Genomic DNA, 24521 nt, shown 5'->3' with positions numbered 1-24521 from the left:
TCGCTTTTTGCAGAGTTGAGGACGTGTCTCTCCTCCTGAAACTCTCTCTCTAAAATATGTCCCCAGATGCTGACGTTTTCAAATTTGTGCTCTTTGACTGGATACCTGATTTTTTTTATTTTTTATTTTGTATTCAGTAGAATTAGGGAGAGGGCATGGCTTGTGGGATATGCCCTGAGGACAGGCACCTGAGCCCCGGGGACAGGCACCTGAGCCCCGGGGACAGGCACCTGAGCGTATTCCTGGCGCCTGGAGAGGATCTACCCACCTCTCCCACTTCCTTATCACACCCAGGCCTTTTGCTTATTTCTGCATCATTTTGTCTTGAACTTTACTCGAAATGCAGGGGATGAGGGTACGTGCTGGGGACCAGCCACTGTGCTGAAGGTTTTGATACATTTTATTTATTTCTTTTAACCAGCCTGTCAGGTACTCCAACTCCCTCTGATCCCCATTTTTTCCCAGGAAAGAAAATTAATGGGGTTGCCTGCTGATGGGTATGTGGTTTCTTGTATGGGTATGAAAATGCTCCCACGTTGCTTTGTGGCGATGGCTGCACAATCCTGTGAACATACTACTACAATACACGTAATTGTATACTTTCAATGAGTGGATTCTTCGGTGTGTGAATTATATCCCAATAAAGCTCTTTTAAAAAAGGAAATTGAGGCTTAGAGAGGCAAAATAACTTGTTCAAAATGGCATACCTAGTGAAGCTTGTGTGTGAATCCAGGTTTTTCTGAGACCAAAGCTGTTTTTCCTTCCATTAAGCCATGCTATCCTTGCTCATGGTCATGAAATCTTTTTTCTTTAAAAATGTGGGGAAAAAAATTGAACAATTAATTAGATGAATACGAATATATTTTCACTGTAAAGGATTAACAAAGTGGAAGCAAATAGAATAAAATGTGGAAGTGTTCTTTTATCTTCTATGTGGTCCTTCTGTAAGCATTAACATAAATATAGTCATGCTAATTTCTGTACGCATTGGCTGCTGCTACTTTTAAAAAATACAAAAGGGACTTTATTATATATATGTTTATAGTAGTTGCTTTTTCTTTCTTTCTTTTTTTTTTTTACCTGATAAAATGCCTTGGAGACTTTTTTTTCATGTCTGTATCTCATTCATCTTATTGTTGGTATTATAAAAATAATATATTAACTAGGAAATAAAAATTCAAATAGTTGAGGATGATCTAAAATGGAAAGTGAAAAACTCTTTGCCATCTACCCCAACTTGCATTTCCTAAAAGTAATTTCTTTTCATTATATTTGTACTTTATTCTTCAAATGATTACTTCCTTAACTCTTAAGGACATAGTTAATTCTTCTGTTTCTTTATCCAACAACTGTAAGCATCGTCCGTTTCTCCATTAAGAAAAATGTGGAATCAGCTGTCTCACACTGTCTCTCACTCTTGCTAATTTTTGTTAACCTTTACTTCGAGTTTTTTTTCTTTTCCGATTAACTTTATAACCAATATAGAGATACTCTCTTGACTTTTAGTAGTAAGATGGGGAAATTAAAGTTCTCTTCAGCTATATCGTTACTTTTACATTTTTGAAGTTTATAACGTTTACACAGTAATTTGTAATTTCGATATAACCACCGTGCTTTCTCTGGACATTGATTCTGAAATTGGAAAGCCGGCACATACCAGCGCGTATGTGCGTGTTATTTATTGCAGAACCAAATAGAATGACTGGATCCATAAACAGAAGATACAGTCCACTGTAGTCACTAAGCCTGTGTCAGTAGAGTGGGAACGTTGACAGGGTCTGGTTGAGACTGCCTTTCGTCAGAGGCTCAGAATCCGGCCACCTGTTAGCTTGCTGTGTTTGTGGAGCCCTCCCTCTTCCCCAGGAGTTCATCCATGCCTTTCTTTATTCTTGTTGACAGAAGAATCACGCCATTGTGATATCTCTGTGCCGCTAGATGTTTCGTCATACCGCTTATTTAATGTTTTGATAAATATTGGGTTCTTCAAGCCCACCCGGCACAGTTATCAGACTGAGATTTCTTCTCATTTCACTCCTTTGCTAGTTCCGTTTTTACTTGGGTTCCTTGTGTTCTTATTTCTTGGAATTTTCTAAAAATGCCTTCTATCTGCTATATTTTATATTCCTAAAAATTTGTAACCTCTTCAGTACCTAACACAGTACTTCGAACATGGTAGGTACTTTATAAATAATTATTGAATTAATGAGTAAATGAATGAACCAAAGATTGGCCTTTTTTTAATTTTAATTTTAATTTTAATTTTTATATTTTTTTTATATCATGGCAATATGTGTCAGCCATGCAGGCAAAAGGAAATATTTGTCTGTCCTTGAAAGCTCCTGGCTGAAAAGGTTTTGAAGCCCCTCCCCCAAACAGATGGCCATTCACCTAATACTCGGGAATCTCCAGAGATACCTTTTAGAATCTTCCATGGCACTCTAGTCCTTCATTGACCCATTCTTTACTTCTTTATATCTAGTCCAAATACCCATGTGACATCCCAGAATTTTCCACAATCGGCGCAGTGTCCAGATCAATCTGTACATTCTCTTCCAAATCTTTTATAAGAAAACCACCCCAGGTAACAAAAAATGTGTTGGTTTCTTTCAAGCCAAGGATGGATGCGTTACTATGAATTGTGAGATCTTTTTATTCTTCTATGCTTCATTCATTCAGAATCCTGCTGTATTGGGAGAACTCTGCATCTGGGTTGGCTGGGTGGAATTTTTCCTTTTGGCAGGCAGTCTTAATATGCCCTCTTTGGCTCTCTGTCTATATAAAGTAATTCCTAAAAGCGTCAGCTGTGGAAAAGAATTTTTCAGGCTTTTCATTTGATTGCATATCCTGCGTGTATTCTTTGCCGTGTCTCTAAAGACAGTGGAAGAATGACCATAAATGAAGCGTTTTTTTTTTTTTTTTTTAAATTGATCCTTGTTGAAGGTTTGAGCCCAGGACTAAGACAGGAATGACTTTGTCTTTGCTGAATTAGTCAGTCCCTACAGCAGATTTCAAGGCCAGACTGTATGCCCCATGATGGAAGATTCACTAAACTCTTCCTGTGGAATAATTCTTCTGGGCTCAATAAACATTTAAAAAATTTTAGAAAGATATAAATTATACTCCTTCATCAATTCATTGTAGCGGCTTTGTTCTAAAATTCTGTCCCAGAATTGGTCCAGGCACAAGTTTTTTTCCTTGTCTTTATTCACACTCTTCCCTCCACCGTGTCATGCTTTTCTCTTTATGTAGGTTATGTATAACGCACTCATTTAGGGGTGACATTAAAAAAATGGGATACCCACAGTGGCAGGGCCACCAACCAATCATTGTGGATGCCAGTGCTCTCCTTCCCCTCAGGACGATAGCGACCGATGTAGAAGTGTCATCTCCTCGGGCTAAGCTTTTTGGAGCGCAGCACTACTTTACGTGTATTCTCTGTAGTCTCGAACCACACGCAGCCCTCGGCGCCTTGTACGTAATACGAAGGTGCCACACGTTGGGAGAGAACGTCCTTTTTCCCCCTTCGCCAGGTATTAGCTAGAAACCGTAGCCATCTTCCTCAGTTGCCAGTGGAAAATTAGATGTGAGGTGGGAAGGAATAAAGAGAGAAGTCACAAGTTATACGAAAGGACAGAACTTAGAGGCTTAGGTGGCTGCGTCTTGTTTCATTCATTAACTTTATCTGGAAAGTTTTGGGCCCCACAGTGCCCTGGAGTAGCGGGCAGGAGTGACGGCTCTGCATACAGGAAGGAGAAGAGGAAGGAGAGTCCTTCATTCACGTTGTCTGGCAGCCTGACCTCTGCCCCTTGTCCTCCTCCATTGCCCAGCCCCCTCTGCCCTGTCTCTTGGGAGGAGTTTCATCATCGGGGAGGAGGACGAGGCCGCCCTTGCCAAAGCGAGATTAACGTTCTTTTTGCATATTTGGAAGGCAAAAAACGAATGATTAACCTCAGGAATCCATCCTCTTCACAACCCAGTGACAAACTAAGCATTCCATAAAAGTTAATTTAAAAAAAAGAGGGGGGAAGCTGTGTACCCTGAGGTCATCTTCACCTAGTGCTTGTTTTTATAAAAGAGTTTTCCCTCCCATGGAAAGGTGTCTCTGGAGGAGGATTTAGGAAACTATGCGAGGCTGCTAGTGCCTTCACTGTGGCTGTGTGCCATCGTTGTTATTTGGGGAGTGAACCTCTTTTCTGAGGATCTCTTCATTGAACTTTCCCTCTAGATCGTTCCAAAATAATGATACTTATTTTATCTTTCATCGCTAAGTATAGTAGTAATATAGGTCATCCAGTCAAAGATGCCATCAGTTTTAAGATGTAGTTCAATTTGAAGAAATATGAAGAAAAAATGTGTACCTTGGAATCAATAAAATGGGGTACGTGCTCTTTGTTGAGAATTTACAAAGTTTAGGAAAGCGTAAAGTAGTTAATAAAAATACATCGTAATATCGCCTACACAGAGATAATATCATTTGTAACTATTTGGTCTAATTTTTTCTAACGTTTCTGTACATGGGACTATATATTTATTTCTTTTCAGAAAATATCAGATATGATATTTTGTATCTTGTTTCTTTCAATACTCATATCGTAAACATTTTTCTTATTAAATCTTCCTTCAAAATGGTTTTTTAAAATGTGGGTTAAATATTAATCTTCTGCTTTTGGTCACTTAATTCATTTCACTGGAAGTGGAATACCTGGGTGAGGGACGAGAGTCTGGATATTTTAAAACTGTACATAATATTATATTGTCAGACTGTTATGTAGAGAGATTGTTGAATTTACATTCCCACTCGCAGTGTGTGAAATGTGGTTATCAGTTACTTCCACCAGCCTCCTTTCCCTCACCCTAGACAATTCTGGGCATTGCAACTCAGCAATTATTTTTTGCCAGTTTAATGGGCGACAGTAATGTGCTGTTGCTTTAAATTGCATTTCTTTATATATTGATGAGATTGCTCATTTTCCACATCAGCCATTCGTATATTTCTTTCCATTAGTATTCTTTGGCTGATCATCTTTTGCTCATTTTTCTGTTGAGGTATGAGTGTTTTTCCTGATATTTACTTTATTCAACTCTTCTGCTCACTTCCCAGGCATTTTTTAATATACTCTTTTGGACTTTTGACTTAAATTTTTAATATATTATTTTTTCAGGTAAAGCATCTTTACTTTCAAATATTATTTTAATATATTATTTTTTCAGGTAAAGCATCTTTACTTTCAAATATTATTTTTTATACTTGAATTAACTTAAATAACAACATCCGAAATTATTTAACTTCTTTTATGCTCATTGATAGTCTTTTATGCTGTGATTTTAATTGCTTCGATAGGTCTTGGTCAGCTAAAGTGGAGGTTCTAACAATTTTTTCAGAAAGGCTAATGGCAGGGGAATGGTGGCAGCGTATTCTCTGAGTACTCGCATTGTCTGAGTGGCTTTCTGTGCCTTCACATGTAAAGATCTCCTCGAACAGCTATAGGATTCTTGACTAACGAACTTTCCGCCTTAAAACTACAGATATTATTCCCTTCACTTCTGATGTTTGAAGCTAGGGAGATGTTTGAGGCCATCTTCATTTTGATTCTATTGTGATGAACGATGCTTTCTCTTTGGACATTTGTAGTACATGTTTAATTTTGAACAGAATACATTTTTGTACTTGGCGAACCATTTCGTGGTGCTTACTCAGGCCTTTTCACAGCTTTGGAAAATATTCTTCTATTTCTTTGTTCTTTCTAAGATTCCTGTTACGTCTGATTTGGTTTCCAGAATCGGTCCCTCGTGTCTTGTCACTTCTTCCACTGATTTTCCTTCTCCCTTTGAGTTCTAGGAGGACTTTTTTGAGTTTACCGCATTTTAGTAATTTGATTTTCCGCAGCCAGTGTTCTGTTGCTCACCTATGATCCTTTTCAATGAAGCGATACTATGAAATAAAGATCAACTTTAAGCAATGTTTTCTGATCTCATACTGTTCCGTCTTCATGTCTGATTGCCTCATTTTCATAGAGTGCCTTCTCGAATCCAGCATCTTCCTGAAATATTGAGAATCGAGTAAAAAATATTTTCTGCCATTTTGAGTGAAACTTTTTCAGAAGAGACAGTTTCAATCACAGTGGTCCCTTTCTGTTGCACTGCAGCATTTTCACATGAGTCTGGTGATTTGTCCTCGTCCGTGTCTCTTTATAGAAAGAGGAACTGTCCTGGCTTTTAGTCAAATAGATGTTGAGATTGTTTCTGGGAAGACTTAGTACGGATTCTTGGCCAAGTCCTTCACTTAGTAGGAAGGAGGAAAATGCATCCTCATAGCGACAGAGGAGAGATTTGATGAACTTGCCACGTGAGCACATGGTGGCAGCTTCGGCCCATCCCTGCTTACCTGCTCACCTCACTTTCTTACTTTGGCAATGCCTGGTTCTCTTCTCAAAGTGGCAGCTTGTGCCAGCAACACGTCCTGAGGTCTGTGAGTACCACAGGTTGCGTGTGCTGCAGGCTGCCCCGCAGAGGTCAGAGGCCTGCCCCGTGGGTGCCCGGGAGCCTGGCATGCCCTCCTGCTGGTCACCTCTGCGTTAGAGGGTGAGCGCCCCTCTCGGGATTCACCCGATACGATTATCAGGATGCTGCCCTTTCCGTCCCGTGTCAACCTCCTTTTTTATCCTCTGTGAACCTCGTCCACCTGCACAGCATCCAGCACAATTCCTTGCCATTTCTGGTGGGTTGAGCACCTTTCCCTGAAATTTAGTGCTGAAAGAAGCGTGGATCTCTCTGACTATTCCATCGCTCATCTCCCTGGGCGGCTAGTACTGGGGCAGGTAGAGGCCTGAGTCTGTACCGACATCTTGCCAGGAAGCTCCCCTCCCCTTCCCCCTTTCACTGGCTATTAGATTCTGAAAATGGTCTCAGTCATGGATGTCCCCACATCTAGGAAAAAGAAGGTCATAAATATTAAGATTGAGCGATGCGAGTGGACAGGTGAGCAAGAATGCAAAGCTTCAGTGATTGTGTGAAGCCGGGAAGATTGGGTTTCAGTACTGGGCTTATTTACCTGAGGGGTGCCTTCAGCAAAGCTCTTGATTGTTACTTTACGAAATTTGGGACGAAATAGCCCTAGTGACACACACTGGATGACAAAACCCAGCAAGAAGGGGCTGGGTTAAGCCGAGAGGGGCCAACCGTTCCGATTGTCTGTGGGGAGGGCTTTCAGGACGAGGGCCTTCGGCGTTCAAACCGGGGAAGTCCTGGGCGTGATTCGGTCACCGTGGCGTACATGATGCTTGTGCACCCGTGGTCTTTTATATGCGAGATGAGATTTCATGGCACAGTGAGTGTCCGAAGCCCTCTTCACCCAGCGACAGAGCACACAGCCGTTAGCCAGCCAGGAGTGAGAGCGTCTTGTCTATTTGTTTCGTTGAACTGATTCCACTTGACTATAAAGTCAGTCCATTTTGAACTCTGTGCTGAGCTAGCTCTCACCACTAGACATTCTTTTATGTTTTCTTTCTAAAAATGACTCGGAGTGGTCCTTTAAGACCGGGAAGGCCTTTAGTGCACACTTTGAGAAGCACAACCCATGGAGCTTGAGCCGCATTTATAGACCCGGAGTTTTAGATGAATTAGAAGCTTGAATGAAAATTACAGCATTCTTTCTCAACGTCATAAAGGATTAGAGACGGTCGGAAGCAATTGCAGAAAAAGTTGTTCGATTCGAGAGTTGCTGAGGATTTAGATAAAGGTGTGAGCCTCAGAGGATGGCTTTGAATGTCGTTGGCCACGCGGCCTGCGTTAGATCGGTGGCCTCTCAGTGGAACAAACACACTTCTCACATCTGTTCATTAAGATGATTCTTCCCCTCACGATGTCTGTGGATCCCAGGATTAATAGCGTAGGAGCAGTGAGGCTTTTTTTTTGGGTAGATGAAGATGAGAATGGCCTTTATGCATTTTTAGACATTGTTTTAACCCTTCACGGGAGTCCTGCCTGGGGACCCTCCTCCAACCTCTGCTCCTTTCTTTCTTTCTTTGACTCCGAAACACCTTTTAGGCACAATAGTCTGGATCGACCAGAAATTCTCAGGGATGTTCTTAATGAGAGTCCTCAGAGAGGGCGAACTGGAGGAGAGAGCGGCTGGTCACTCAGCTTCTTCATCGGGCCTTCAGCCACACTTCTGAGCCCAAGTCTGCCGAGGCTGAATCTGCTCCGCGCCCTCTGCCCAGCCTTCCTCATCTTTACGTCTGCGTTTAAAACTCCAGATGTGCCGCTGATGTTTCCGTCCCCGCCCTGCACGGCACTTTCAGATGCTGTTTATGTGACCTCCGAATGTTCTGCGACTGACTTCAGTCGTTCCTGTGACAACGAATCCCCAGAATTGCCTTTAATTTTACTCTTTCCCTTACTTGACTAACCCAGTCCATTAGCAGGTTCTGGAGTTTTCCTCTAAGATGTTGTGGATCCGGTCACTGCTCCCCATCTCCCCAGGCCAAGTCGCTGTGGACTCCGCGTGCATCGCTGACTGCAGCAGCGTCTCAGCTGCTTTTCCTGCTTCACCTCGGGGTCCGTTTCAGTCCTCAAGATGGTGACGAAGACTTTTCAGTTGATATATTTTTTTTTTAAAAAAAATAGAGATGATTTTTTAGACCAGTTTTAGGTTCACAGCAAAACTGAGCAGAAAATGCAGAGAGTTCTCATAACCCTGCCCCCACCCGCTGGCCACACCCTGCCCCAGAGTGGCGCATTTTTTTTTACCGTCGGTGAACCTACACTGATGCGTCATTATCACCAAGTCTATATTTTTTACATCAGAGTTCAGTCTTGGTGTTGAATATGTTACAGATTTTGAAAGTGTATTATGACGTCGGTGCACTATTACCTATCACACAAAATAGTTTCACTGCTCCAAAAATCCCCCCTAATCCCATACCTTCATCTCCTGGCAACCACTAGTCTTTTTACTGTCTCTCTAGTTTAGCCTTTTCCAGAATGTTGTGTAGTTGGAATCATACAGTATATGTAGCATTTTCAGATTGGCTTCTTTCACTTAATAATATGCATTTGCATTTCCTCAAGGCTTTTTATGGGTTGATAACTCATTTCTTTTTAGGGCTGAATAACATTCCATTGTCTGGATGTGCCACAGTTTACCCTGGGTTGATCGATGATGATCTTGAGTTCCTGTGTCCTTACTGATTGATTTTCTGCCTCATGGATCTGTCTGTTTCTGAAAGTGGCTGTTGGAGTCTCCAATTAAAATAGTGGATTTGTCTGTTTCTTCTTACTCTTCTATTAGTTTTCACCTCCCATGTTTTGATGCTCTGTTATAAGGCACATACACCGTAAGGATTGTTATGTGTTCTTGGAGAATGGACCCCTTTATTGTTATGTAATGCCCCTCTTTATTGCTGATAATTTTCTTTACTTTGAAGTCTGCTCTATCTGAAATTCTTTGAGACACTCCAGCTTTGTTTTAGTTAGTGTTAGCACGATAATGCTTTCTCCAGCCTTTTACTTTTAATTTATATATGTCTTTATATTTAAAGTGAATTTCTTGTTGACAGCATATAGTTGGCTCTTGTGTTTTTATCCAGTCTGACAGTCTCTTTCTTAGAACTGGTGTATTTTGATTATTGATGTTTAAAGTCATTATTGATATAGTTGGGTTAATATCTACCTTATTTGTTAATATTTTTGATTCGTTGCCTTTTTTCTTTATTCTTATTTTTTCCTTTGGCCATCATTTCTCAAGTATTTTTTTTCTGTCATGATCCATTCCCTGAGACTCAAATTATATTTATGTTAAACTGCTTAACATATTGTCTCATAGGTCACAGATGCTCCTTCATTCTTTTGCAGTCTTTTTTTCTCCGTTTGCTTCATTTTAGGTTGTTGCTATTTCTGTATATGCTGGTTCACTGATCTTTTCTTCTGCAGTGTCTGAAGTGCTGTTAATCTTATTCCGTGTGGTATTTCAGATACCGTATTTCTCATCTTTAGATGCTTCATTTTGTTAATATATAAAAGATATACATTTATAGACACTGTGTGTGGGAAAGAGATTTGTATCTTGTGTATCATCTGTATCATATATCTTTCTCTTTGTTACTTTTTGAATGGACACTGGATATTGCACATTTTAATTGTAGGGTACCTTATTTTGTTACATTTTTTCAAATAGTGTTGTGCTTTGCTCTAATGAGTAATTAAGCTATTTGGAATAAGTTGGATCCTTTCAAAGCTTGCTTTTAAACTGTTAGATGGATCTAGAGCAGCCTTTGATCTAGGACTTATTTAGCCCAACTAGACGAGGCTTTTCTAGGGACTCTGTCCATTATCTCATGCACTTGGTGTTCACGGCCCTGCGTGAGACCTGGGATTTGTTCAGCCTACAGCTTTCTCGTGCTTTTCCTGCCCTTGGGGGTTTATCATTCGCATGTGAGCAGACTTGAGGGAACCCTTACGCAGAGATGTCTGCTTGCTCTCTCTCTCTCTGCAGGTCCTTCTATTCCATGGTCTGCCTTACAAATCCTTGCCGGTTTGACCTTCCCAAACTCTAGTTTCTGTCTTCACAACTTGTCGAGAAAGCAAACTGAAAACTGAGGGTTCTGTTTGACTTTGCCATTTTTACTCTGTGGCATTGGGACTGTTCTCAGGCAGTGAGTTAGGGCAATTGTAGGGCTCACCTGTTTTGTTTCTCTTACCTTTGGGACCGTATCTTGCTCTGTTTTCCAGTGTCAGAAACTTTGCTTGCTATTTTTGGTCTGTTGTATAGTCGTTTAAGGGCGGAGGGTAAAACCTTGTCACCGTTAGCCCAGAGTGCCCAGAAGCAGGAGCCCTGCAATTGGCATTTTGCATTTCCTTTCTTGTGTTCAGAGGTAACATCGTAGGTTGTTTTTCTGACACGTAAGATTGTTTTCTTCACACGTAAGGGGTGAAGTGGTCTTTGCCTCTTAGTTTAACTAAGTCGTCTTTCTTGGCATTTTGGTAAGAAGCTTCTGGTGCCTGTGTAGGAACTCACGTGTTGCTGGGGTCAGACTCTTCGGTTCTCTTCTTCGTAATACAGGAGGTGATGTCCTAAGTGGAGGTGGGACAGACTTTGCCTGACATGTGGCATCGTTTCTGAGAATACACAACAGCTTGGCCATTGGTCTTCCTCCCGCCGCATGCGGTTTTAGGCATGTTCGTCAGCTGATGAACTCACCACCTACTCCATTCTTGGGTTGTGAATCCATAGGCTTGAATTCTATTCTGAGAGCCAGAGCTTTGCAACATGCTGAGTTGGTTGGTTTGTTGCCTGGAAAATTGTTAGGACAAAATTGATACTTTGGGGAGAAAGAGATTTTCAGATGAAAGATGTTCAACCTCAAATAACATGAAAGAATTTTGGCTTATTCTCAAGGCGTGGGTAGAATTAGATATATCATGAGAAAGAGAAAGACGTTCAATCTACAAATAGTAAACTTTGTCATGAGTGGGTATCATAAGACTACAAGAAAGTAAGGTAACCCTACATCCTGTTTCCTGCTTTACACCTGTCGTCCTGGAATCATTATTAATAACATCCCTTTTCATTCTTGAAAGTGTCTTGGTTTTGATGGTCGTTTATTTATGAAGAATGGTGTAAAGGATACAAAGTAAGTATTTTTTGGTCGTCGTTCTTGAATGATGGATTTACTGTTTATATTGTAGTTAAATGGTGTATAGTGACTAATAAGTGTTAAGTATGTGTGTGTGGTTTTCTTTTTTTTTTTTCCTTTTCTTTTCTTTTTCTTGATTTTTGTTATTTTTCCTGCAGATGATCTCAATGCCACCCACCAACACTGTGTTCTGGCTGGTTTACCACCTCGGTTTAGTTCCACCCACAGAGTGGCAGAGGTAAGTGTAAACAAAAACGCGATCCAGACTTAATTGGACGTGACAGCAGTGGCTGAACGAGCAGTGTATCACAGAACTTTGGAGTAGTGTTCGATAGGAAAATCGCTTCCACTTAACGTGACTTGAGCCTCTGTTTACTTGCTCGTTTAGCTTTGAGTCGTGTTGGATGGTTTTTTAAAGTGTATTCACAGCGTGGGATAAGTATATTTTGCTTCTTTGGGATATGTTTCTTGGATCAGGTAAATGCCGTTGGCAGGTGTTGCTAGTTAGAGATTTTCTAAGGGGTTTGTATCTGTCAAGGTCAAGGGCGGGAGATGGCCAGAAGGAAATGGGGCGGATTTGTGTGCTTGCGCATGTGTTAGCTGTGATTGGGCTCAGATGGTTGAGAGTTTACATTTCCCTTAACTTTTGGTCAGGCTTCTGGGCATGTGAATGCAAATGAAGGAGAAAGTCACAGTTGCTGCCAAGGAAGTGCCGAGCTCCCCAGTTGTGTTCATAACCCAGGCTTTATTGCTAAATTCTGCCACCGCTTGGAGTGGCCGATGGTCAGCTGATTAGACTAGTTCAGGATGGAAACTTAAGAGATGAGAAAACCCTTAGTAGTCACCCTGGGGTACTGTGTGTTCAGTTCGGAAGGGTTCCAGAGATCAGAGGACTAATCACGAAAGAAAGATGACAAGTTGACCTCTTTCCAAGCTTGGGTTCAGTGTTTTGCTCTATAGTTTGACTTTTTATCATACCCCAGGGGTCCAGTGTGAGGAAGTTGGGCAGAAGGAATATAACAAAGTGGCAGGACAGTGTGAGCTCAAGAGCTTGTTGGTCCCGAGACCTCGTGCGTCTGGAAGGCGGTGTCATCCGTGCCTTTTGGTCATTAAGTACCATTTCTGGTGGGCTGGGCTTGTCGCTGTGGGCAGAGAGGGCACGAGCGTCTATTGCAGTCAAGATGCTGCAAGCCCGTCAGGCATTCATTCCTTCCTCTCGTTTTCCTTATCTTCCTTTCTTTCTTCCGTGGGCTCGTTCATCTAAATATTTGAGTGTCTGTTATGTGTCCAGCAGCACTACAGGCTTGAGAGAGAGAGAGAGCCATCAACGTGACAATATGGCCACTACCTTATCGAACTTCCATTTTCGTTGGGGAGACACGTATTAAACAAATAAACACAGAAATAATTATCTTAGAGACATAAAAGTGAGTTCTTTTAGGAAGGCAGGCGGGAAGTCTGGAAGGAAGGAAAAAGTGAGTAAGCTTTTGTAGAGCGTATGTGCTCTGTAGTGTATAAAAAAGACTTCATTTTTATATAAGGCGTTACAGGCATCTGTCTTTCTAGCTCTAACCCTCTCAACGGCCCTTTCCTTCTGGGTCAGTTTGAGTGTGTGGCTACTTGAGCATATTTTTCTTACATCGGATCTGGGAGAGCAGACAGGCTGATTACTGCTGTACTCAGGCGGCTGGTACAAGACGATGGCCACAAAATTTGGGAAAAGGTGTTGGATGAGGATGATAGTCGTACCTGGTTCATAGGGTTCTCGTGAGGATCAAATAAGTTAATACATGTAAGTCTTTGAGAACTGTGGCTGGGAGGGAGAAGGCATTCAGAGAATGTTAGCCGCCCCTACTATTATTAAGTTACTACTACTGTTAATGCTATCCTACTACTACTACTACTACTATGACTACTGCTACTGTCTTTGATGAAAAGCCAATAGGAGATGGGAACAACCAAAGCTCTTTGCGTGGAATGTTATTCTGTCTCCATTTATACACTAGAGTGTACAAATAAAGCAAAAGACATTAAGTCATCCATGAGTCTTGACTGTAAGTATTGCTATTGATTGAAATTACTGTTCAAAAGAAAGGAAGGAACTTTAGTTCATTCATCCGTTCTGCAAACTGTTGTTGAACTTCCCGGTGCTCAAGGTGTTCGTTTAGGCACTTGTGAACAGGGACGGTTGATGTGTTTGGAGTCTTCAAGCTGCTTGGAGTCTAAGAGCAAATATAGTGCAGAAAAGAGAGTAGCAGACAGCGTAAGGGTCCGTGGGTGAGTGGCACGTAAGACTTCAACATGTAGCGGGTAGGGGATTTCAGGATATTTTAGGACAGCTAATGGGTGAAGAATCTTGTGATTGGAATGGGATGCAAATACATGGGGAACGTTTAGTGGCAGTACTTTAACTGGATGTCAGGATGCCATAAAAGGGGGTGTTGGCAGTTACGGCTGATTCCTGAATGGACCACATTGGGAAAGATCTTGAATATCTTTCTATCTTGTGAAAGACTAGTTGTTTGACCGTAAGTTGGTTGACAGGTAGGATATTGATTGTTATCTTGGTGGTGACGTACTGGAGGTATCTTTAGGAAGATGAAGATGATGGAGGCATCAGTTAAACCTATCGGGGTCTGAACTGGTGGTAGCAGGAGGAAAAAAGAAGAAATTCCCATGACTGATGTAGGAGACATAGTGTCAGACTTGGCAACTGACCGAAGTGGAGGGAGCTATGTGAGGATGAATGAACTAATGAACAAACGAACAGACGAATGCATGAACTCGACTGGATGCTTTCCATGTGTGAGGCTCTGGGCTGGCACTGAGGTTTCAAGCCTGGGCGATTTGAAGGTGACGTCACCGTTAGTAGAAATGGGATCTAAGACATGAGGGAAGGCAATAGTTTGTTCAGTTTCAATGTGAGGGATCAGGAAACTTCTCTCCCTCTCTCCACCCCCTGCAATAAATACCCGCATACTCAGAAGCCCCCAGAGGAGTTTGAAACGGACCCCTCCAGCATTGTTTCTTTTTCTTTCCCAGGTGGTCCAATTCTAGAGCTTCCAGCATCTCCTGAGGCTACCCTTTTTTTGCTTAGTCATAGCTGAATTCGTATGTTCTAATTTTCAGGCAGAATTTTGAGCATTAATCAGCTGTCAATAAAGAAGTAGGTACATATACTGATGCCTTTGGGAGAAAACAATATGCCAAATCTGTGTTTTTTATATTCTCTGTTACTTCAGTTCATGCTACATGATATTTTACTAATTTGACGCATGTAATGTGGACGATGTGACTATCCTGCTTTCTCTATTATAGTTCAGAGTCAGCAGACTCTGGCCCGTGAGCCAGCTGGCTGTTTTGTAAATAAATTTCTAATTGGAACACGCTCATTTGTTTACATATTGTTTATGACTGCTTTGGAGTTACGTGGCGGAGCTGAGAGGTTGCAACACAAATCTTATATCCTGCAAGCCTAAAATATTTACTATTTGGTCTTTTAAGAAAAAGTTTGTGGGAGCGTTTGAGATCTTAGTCTCTGGCATATGTCGTCAGTTTGGCTCAAGTAAACTCTTACAAAAATGCTCTTAATAGAAAAAAAGTTTGCTGGCTGTTATATGTGATCCTTTATGCAGGCTTTAAAAATCACCTTAAAGTTAAATTTTTAAAAAATCACCATCTTAAGGTAACTTTTTATTTCTACCAAAAGTTAAAAATGATACGATTCAGTGCTGCTGAAGTTACAACGGAACTGGTCCAGTCATATGCTTCTGGTAGTTTTTTAGCTGGTGTACTTTTTGGAACCCTACATGGAGATATGTATAAAGCACCATAAAACTATTCATATCTTGGATCTCATAACAGTGCTTTTGGAATCAAACCTAGGAAAAAGTTCAAAAGAAGTATATATATATAGATGTTTATCCAGCGTGATTAATAGTAGTGAAAAGTTGGACAGACACTTAATGCCTTTATGTCATGTGACCGGTTAATTAAATTATTGAATATCACTTTAATGAGCAACCATTGAAAGTAGTTGTTTTGAATATGTACAAACAGTGAAAACCAGCACGTACACTGATACATTTGTTTTGGTTACACCTGTGTGTGGACAAAGGATCACATGGGATAAAAATAATTAAAATAGGGTCAGGTGGTGAAATTATGTTTTTATCTTATTTAAAAAATTTCATTTCACCTTATATTATTGCTTTTTATGATGGAAGAGGGAAAAGACTTTTTCCCTAACACTAAAGTTACGTTATGATTCCCTCAATAGAGAGGGAAAAAAATCCGTGCAACTCTATAGCCCCCACTTTTTCTGCAAACGTCCTCTCCTTATATGTGTTAACATTACATGTCTTTTCTATGCCAAACAAAATGATTTCCTATTTGCTGCGTATTTGCAGTATGTAGGAAACAGATCGTCTTAAGGAAACGATGTTCTGAAATTCATATTAGTTAATCAGAGAAGAAATCTTTTAAGTTTTTTTTGGTGGCATATGACTAGATTATGTCTGATGGCTCTTAACTCTTTATTCCATTTTAGGTTTTTCTGGTTGTTCCAGAACGTTCCTGGGATTTTACATAGAATATATGTATATATATACATATATATATATATTTTAATTTAAATTTTATGTATAATTATGTTTTGAATAGGTAGTTATTTAAGTGGTTCAAAATTTTAAAAGTACCTGAGAGTGTACAGATTCAGTCTCTTTCTCCCCAGGCCAACCAGCTCCTCCTCCCCAGAGACAATATCGGATTCGTGTTATCCTTTCAGTGATATTTAATACATACATAAGCAAATACGTATATAATTAAAAAAAAAATTCATGCAAAGAATAGCCTACTCTATATACTCTTCTGTACTTTTGTTTCGGTAGACGTTGGTGATAATCACTTATCAACATGTAATTCTTATCTAAGAGTAGGCAATGTTTTTTTAAAGATACGACACCAAAAACACAAGCGACCCAAGAAAAAAATAGATAATTGGATTTCATCAAGGTTGAAACTTTTATGCTTCAAAGGTTACCATCAAGAAAGTAAAAAGACAACCCACAGAATGGGAGCAAATATTTTCACATCATATATCTCACAAGGCACTTATATCCAGCATATATAAAGAATTCTTACGACTCAATAATTAAAGAGATAAATAATATAGTTTTTAAAAATGGCAAAGGATCTCAGTAGACATGTCTCCAAAAAATATATATATACAAATGGCTAATAAACATGAACGAGCTCAACATCATTCGTCATCAGGGAAATGCAAATCAAAACCACAGTGAGACACCACTTCGCACCCACCAGAACGGCTGTTACCAGAGTCACAGTAACAAGTGTCGAGGAGGATGCGGGGGAACGGGGAGCCTCATACACGGCCGGAGGGAATGTGAAATGGTGCAGCCACTTTGGAATACAGTCTGGCAAATACAGAAAGGTTAAATATGACCTAGCAATTTCATTCCTAGGCACGTACCCCAGAGAAATGAAAACTTGGACATGATTGTTCACGGTAGCTTGATTCACAGTAGCCCCAAAGCGCCAACAACTCAAAGGTTCCTCACCTAGTGAATGGGCAAACACAATGCGGTGTGTCCGTCCAATTGCACATTATTTCACCATACGGCAGAATGGAGTACTGATACACGCTTCAGCATGGACGGACCTGGAAGAGATCACGCTCACTGAAAGAAGCCACACACCAAAGACCACATATTGTATGATAATTTCTATGCAGTGTCCAGAAGAGTCAAATCTGTAGACGCAGAGTCGACTGGTGGTTGTCTGAGCCTGGGAAGGTTGGCAGAAATGGCAGGTCGTGACTGCGAAAGGGTGCAGGGCTTCCTTCTGGGGCGATGAACAGATTTTAAAATTATCCGCAGTGATGGTTGCGCAGCTCTGTGACTGTCCTGACACACACTGACTTGTATGCTATGTACTGTCTCAGTAAAGCTGTCAAATAAAAACAAACGCAAACAAACAGAAACCCGGGCCCATTCATAGGTTCTTTACATTAAATAAAACTGTGCTCACCCAGGAGTTGAAGCAAAACTTGCCCTTTCTTTCCTTTCTTTTGGTCGGGGCTGCAAGTATGGCTCCACGTAGCTTATTCAGCTAGTCCCCTGTTGACGGGAAATTTAGGTTACTTCCAATCTTTTGTTAAAATCAATGTCAGTGCAGTTAACAAGCTCTTACGTAGGTTCCTGCAAACCTGCGAAAAGTAAAGGTGCAAGTAGAATATGTTTCTCGACAGAAGGTCGGGGGGCTGTGGGACAAAAATGAGTGAGATCATTCGACTCCGTTGTTTTTTTACGTGTGTTTTCTTGGTAGCAATTTGGAGCTGACAGCTCTTGTGATCCCGGCATCCTGGGATCTTCATACTTAAATATGTATTAGTCGAGCTTCTGTTTTTGGCACGGAAACGTTGTTTTTCCCAGGCTTGTCCATGTCACATTGTATTAAATGGCAGTAACTGTGCAAAGAATTTTTGTACCAGGAGCTTAGCCTTCAATGTTATTTCTAAGGGATCCGTTTAAATGACAAATATTAAAATAAAAATACTTTAGGGTTACATTTCCCTCCTTGAGTCTAAAGGATATTTCCAGCTTGCTTTTTATCATTCTAGGAAATCATGTCATTATCAAAACAAACGGATGCGCCTTCCACCTGCATCCTCTTCTTTCTGACACACGATCATTCAAAGCAGGGATTTGTCTACGTGACCGCTTGGCTCGCACAGACGGGGAGAGGGATGAACTCGTTATGACACCCAGGTTCTAAGTCATGCCTTTGAACGTGCCTTGAGGGCATAAGCCACATATTCTCCATTATTTGAAGAATCTATTCTGCCAAGGACTGCAATTGCCTGGTGTATGCTTTTTGCAGAAAAGGAAAATGAGTTCTCTGCCCTGTGTTTATAACTTCATTTGTTCCCCCTGCCGTTACTGTTCTGTTTCGTGTACTTATGAACCGGTTCTACAGTCCGGTCACCTTTCTTTCCCATTGTTGGGTTCGGGGCGCTCGAGGGAGGAAGTCAGTGTCCTTGACTTCTTAGTGAATTAGGTATTCATCCAAAAACTACTTGATGAGTTTCTTTTACAGTTAGGCCTGAGTTCTAGTGTCGCGTGTGCATATGTATTCTACATATAAATACTGGGGCTTTAGACGGAGGGAGCCTACCGTTTAGCTAGAGACATGAGCCCTATATGATAATGGAACACCAGAGAGGTGAGTGGCCCCTGTAGGCGAGGCCACGCTGGCAGCACAGAGCCCAGTGAGCAGGCCACTGCAGTAATTCTTAAGGATTGTAGGCTGAGCTGTGAGGGTGACAGGTGACTGTACGGTAAGGGGACAGATGTGAACAATCCCAGGAGGAGGCATGGTGAACTTGGACCTTGCTTGTAACCTTGATTGCTGGTCTGTCTCTGCAGTGCTCGACGGGAACCTTGGATTATATCTTACAGCGCTGCCAGTTGGCTCTGCAGAACGTCCGCGATCAGGCAGACAATGGTGATGTCTCTTTGAAATCCTTGGAGCCTGCGGTTTTGAAACAAGGAGAGGAAATCCACAATGAGGTGAGGAATTGGAAGAACTGTGAAGAGTCTGAGATCCTAGCCTACTTGCAAGCTTACAAGTTAATCTGCCATAGTTTCCTCTGGGTATAAGACACGAGACCCCTGGATCAGAGACAAAGGATAATCTGTTACTTACAACAACAGCCAGAGTATCAGCATTTTCGTGCCAGTGCTCCAAGCCTCCGTTTCCACGGGGCAGCGCATAGTGAGCCAGCTAATAAGTGTGCATGGAAGGGTTGCACATTATAAGAGAGGAACCTCACCTAAAGAAACCCAAATCTTCTGTAGTAGGCAGTAAGCATGCCTGTCCTTTGCCCCAAATCCAGACATGGTCTCTATCCTCTAAGTCCGTGAGCAATCCTGCCCTTTTTCTAGAAGGAGAAACTGTATCTTCCAAGGCTGTTCACTATACAGACATCCTTGCAAAGAGAGTCTGAAACAGAGGGGGCCGTCCGTGCCCCGCTTACAAGACGTGCAGAAACAGGGGGGACCCAGGAAGGACAGTCTCCCGACAGATCTGATGGGAATTGAGGGCGGACCCTAGGGGCAAGTGTCAGTACCTTGACTTTTATTTATTAGTTGAGGTTCTGCAGGTCTGGATCCCAGAAGTCAATGTTGCATAAACTTCGCTGTTCTCATTAATATCCTTTCGACTTGGCTACCTTTTTGGACTACATATATTTTTAGCTATTCGATGCACTTTTAAAATCGACTCATGTTTTACTAAATCAATTTCTTTAAGAAGGAAGCTTTTATTTCCACTTTAAGTGGAAAGCCAGCATCACTAGCGAAAAGAATGACCAGAAAGACATGGCCAGCGAAGAGAGAGCAGTGTTAGTTATTACATTGCAGCAGACGCTGTTGCTGGGAGAGGCTCTGAGCCTAAAGTCTTCATTCTTCATGCTGAGAAGGGAGATTAGTACCCAACTTCATCAACTTTCTGAAAGTAATTGAATTCTACACATAAAATGGGTGAATTTTATAGTGGATGAATTACACCTCAAAAGAAAACTATTAAAAAGAGAAAAAAGTTTACCAAGTGGTAGGGTTTCGTCGAAGATTGTCGATCTGAGACTTTCTCTTCGGTGTAATTAGGACTGATGGAGAATTTGGAATTCAAAACATTCTCTTTCATCCTTTCAATAAATAAGTACGGAGCACGTGCCAGACATTTTCCTCTGTTCTTCAGGATATGTTGGTAAAGAAAATAGACGTTCTGGTTTATTATTTACATAACACATCGGCTTATCATATAGTATGTTAGAGACGGACAAGCGCTTCATTACAGAGAAACCAAACAGAGCGAGGCGATGGAGCTTGAGATGACTGGAGAACATCCGCCCTGAGAAGGTGCCCTTTGAGCAGAGACCTGAAGGAGCTGAGGGCGTGAGCCACGTGGGTATCTGAGGAACAGTGTTTTGGGCAGAGAGAACAACACTGCAGAGAGGGTGGCGGGGGAGAGTGCCCGGTGTTCGTGGACTAGTTAGGGGACTAGTTAAGGGCGGTCTGAGTTGAGTGGCGGGAATGAGGCTGAGAGTTACAGGAGACAGGGTCATAGAGATGGTGCCGTGAAGGTTTGAAGGCCCTGCGAAGGACAAGGACTTTCCTGCGTGCTCTGCAGGCAATGGGGAGTCGTTAAGGGACTTTGAGCCGAGGAGAAACGTCTGCTTCCACAGTGTCATGTAATACCTTTTAAAGAGATATTTAATATTGTACGAGCTGCTCCACAGGATGCGAAACAGTGCCGTCATCTTCACACTCAAAGGCAAAGGACTTCTGTCTTTCAGGGGAATTATAACCACTTCCAGTGCTGGGTTGAATCCGGAACTGACTTTCTTTCCTTGATTTGCCTGATTAATGTCCTACCTTCTCTCCCATCAATCCCGGCTAGAGACATTGCTGATAGCTAGAACTTCCAGAAAGATAAGCATTTATGGGCCTGGTGACCTCACTGAATTGTACTTGGGAGCAATTATGTCTTTCTCCACAGTCGTGGTGAAGAAATTCTGATATGGAAATGCAGGTATTTCCTCCTCTGAAAACCTTGCCATTTTAGGAGTCAGGCTAGCAGGACGGGTGCTCTCTATAACGTACATATGAGCTGTTTCTTTCCCCTTGTCCTTGCTGGTCTTCGTCTGTGACTGACTGTGGTGTTTTGTTATCATCAGTGGGAGGGAGAAGTCTGTAAAATCACACTGTTCTGAATGTCGTCATCTGAACGCGTCTGCTTCAGAAGGTGGCTGGCTGCTTTTGACATCGTGTGTTAGGAAGGAAGGTGGGCAGAGATGCATCAGAAACCTCATCCCTTTGAGGCTCGCCTCGGGTTGAGTGGAGACAGAGACCCCGAATCTCAGTAGCACGTGTCCTTGTCTTCTCCGTCCCCCAAGTCTTTGATTCTTCAAGGTCATCTCCTTACTGTAAGAATTAGCTCCAGATGTCAGGGCACATCATTATCAGATCCTGTTCTTCCGCCGTCCACGTTGGCCTGGGATCGGGCGCTCGCAGGCTCATTACTGTGTTCTGTTGTTAAGAGGAAGCATAAATGTCCATAATAGCTACCCCAGGTTCTTATTGTTTGCTTTCCTCTTTCTTAAAGGCCATGTGCCTTTCTAGACTAATTATAGGGTGAAGTCCTTGGTTTCATATACTGCAGGCTGTCAGGCTGTGTGGGTTTAGAAGTGGCTTGTTTTCTTCGTCTTAGGTGGTTTCTAACTAAGCAGTTTGGGATCTTTGGTATTGGAACCGAACACATAAGATCTTTTTTTCCAATTTGAGATGCTTAGAAAAGATTTGTGTTATAAGCAGAATCTTCCTCTGCATTATCAAAGAGTTTGTTTTCTTTCTTAAAAATGTAAAACGCGAATTGGACTATGTCAAACTAAAAAGCTTCTGCACAACAAAAGAAACCATCAGTAAAACAAAGAGGTAACCCACTGAATGGGAGAAGATTTTTGCAAATAACGCCTCCAGTAAGGGATTAATATCCAAAATATATAAAGAACTCATACAACTCAACAACAAAAACAATCCAATTGAAAAACGAGCAGAGGACCTGAACAGATACTTCTCCCAAGAAGACATACAAATGGGGGGCGGGGGGTAGATGAGAAAAAAGGGGGTCGAATTTATGGTGATGGAAGGAGACTTGATTCTGGGTGGTGAGCACAGATCTCAAGTAACTTGGCGGAAGAAAAGCAGGTGACTTTCGCTCACCTATGAGAGCGATGGAGAAGATTGGCAGATACGTGGTGACTCAGTGGCTCAGAAATGACGACTTTGGAATCTTATGACCTTCGCTCTCTGGTGCACAGGAGACCAGTGACGAAGAAGGTTCAGGTAGGCAGATGAGGGATTCTGCTGCTTCCTCCCCTTCAGACTTTTCCTAGACATTTCTAGCAAAAAAAGCTTCTTTTGACTTTTTTCGGGTCACAGCTGTGAAACTATTACGCACACGTTTTCATTTTTCTCTGAGGACTCGGAGGGCCCTTTGAGGTTTTGCAAGGCCTCTAGGTTGTCAGTGTGCTTCCTGCTACTGATCTTTGTATCGTAGCTGCTCCAAAGATTGACTAATATAGTGACTTTCCATGCCGCGCAAATCAGAAATCTGGGAGTTTGGTTCATCGGCATCACGCACTCTGGGAGAACCTCAGGAGGGCTGCTGGTCCTTGTCTTCTGGGATCGGCGTCACCCGCGGGAGGGTCCTTGGCCACAGTCAGCTTCTCCCCTGCTGCTGGCTTGTCTCAACTTCTGCTCTGGCAGCTGTGAGGCTCCTGGAGGAACTACTCTCCGGAGAAGGGACGAAGACCCTTCTTCTGTCGTGGCTAAAACTTTCCTAGTCAGTCAGTATGGTTAGACTGTTTTTTGTGTTTTTTTGTGTGTGTTTTTTTCCTTTTAGCCCTGAAGTAATAAAGCTTCAGTTCTATTCTGAGTCCTCAGCCTCTGGCTTTCGTGCAGCGTCTTCCCTGCAGCTTCCTTTTCTCATTCCCAGAGTCTGTGGCGGAGTTGGGGGGAAATAGCAGGGTTTTTTTTGTTTGTTTGTTTGTTTTTTGTTTTTTTTTTGAAACTCAAACTCTGAATCAAGAAGCTGGAAATTTCTTTTTGCTTTCTTAATTAATTTTAAGAAAGGAGCCAGCTACTTCTCTTGGCAGTGAGGGGATGGGTGAGGGCGGCATTTGATTACAATCTCGTAATAATTTTGCCCACCACCTCGAAATGAAAAAGTCAAGTTACAGAGATGAATGAAATACGTGCCCATGGATTTGATGCCCACAAAGATTGTACCTCACGGACAGTGCTTTCACCCAGAATAAAATTCTGGTAAGCCCTCAGTTTTGCACTTTTCTGCCTGGCTTCAGCGGCAGAGGGGTGGGCCTGAACCGACGTGAGCCTTAGAACTTTTCCTGCTCAGAAAATGTCATAAGAGTGCGAGATCCTCGAAGACAACAAGTCCTAGGCCTTGGGGCCTCGTTCGGTTCCCGCTCTGAACATCTAGCAAGTGCCTGGCATCTAGGAGGCCACTGATTGTCAACCCACTTAATCCTCACCACACACCTGCGTGCTTGTTACGGAATCGTCGTACACATAACATAACAAGCCATTCAGTAGTGGAGCCCAGTTTCAAGCTGACTCAGAACCCCTCTTCTTCAGTATGCCCTGACATTGTCTGCCTCCAAAGATAGCTGGGCGTCTGAGGAGAAAGACGAAATCATTATTCGCTAGTGATTATTACTTAATCAATAATCAGGGCAGGACATTCTGGCAGCAGAGTTGCCAGGTCTGCCCCTCCCCTTGCTTCTGAGTTTTAATTTGCCGAAATCCGGACTCTAGTGTACCCCGATAGTTGACTGAAGTATACGATCATTTTATTTCCTGGGGTACCGTGGTTGCCAAACCTTATGTGTTTTGTCCTCATCGATGGAAATAACCTGCCCAAAGCTAGAAAAACTTTAAAAAACCTTTTCAGCTCTCTCTGACGTAGAGCTTGACGCTTTGCTGACAGGCCGTTCTGTAGTGTGAACCAATTTCATGTGAAATCTGTTAAAAAAAGTTTTTATTATAATAAGTCATGTTGTGAAACCTCTATCTTCGGAGAGGTTGAACTACACACACTTGTGTTTACTCTGCTTTCAAAGCCGTCAGGTTCGCTTTTGTTAACCGTTGTCTTAATTCCACAGATAAGGTTTAGCAGCTCTTGTCTTAAAATTGTCCACATTCCTTTTTTGTTTGTTTGTTTAAACAGCTTTAACTGAAAATCAGTTCTACATATCAAACAAACATTTAGGTAACGTCAACTAAAAGC

The 24521-nt window shown here is 41.9% G+C and overlaps 1 protein-coding gene across 1 annotated transcript in view; it reads left to right on the top strand.

Annotated features, from left to right (window-relative positions):
• Window positions 1-24521, top strand: part of FTO (FTO, alpha-ketoglutarate dependent dioxygenase) — a 343678-nt gene that overhangs the window by 116597 nt on the left and 202560 nt on the right. The window contains exons 6-7 of the mRNA XM_023530667.1: window positions 11792-11871; window positions 19079-19222. Of these exons, the coding sequence (XP_023386435.1) occupies window positions 11792-11871; window positions 19079-19222 (224 nt within the window). The remainder of the gene's footprint in view (window positions 1-11791; window positions 11872-19078; window positions 19223-24521) is intronic.

The sequence above is a fragment of the Pteropus vampyrus genome, unplaced genomic scaffold, assembly GCF_000151845.1.
Source record: "Pteropus vampyrus isolate Shadow unplaced genomic scaffold, Pvam_2.0 Scaffold51, whole genome shotgun sequence".
Lineage (NCBI taxonomy): Eukaryota > Metazoa > Chordata > Mammalia > Chiroptera > Pteropodidae > Pteropus > Pteropus vampyrus.
The sequence above is the reverse complement of the archived record's forward strand: the minus strand, read 5'-3'. Positions and strand labels throughout refer to the sequence as shown.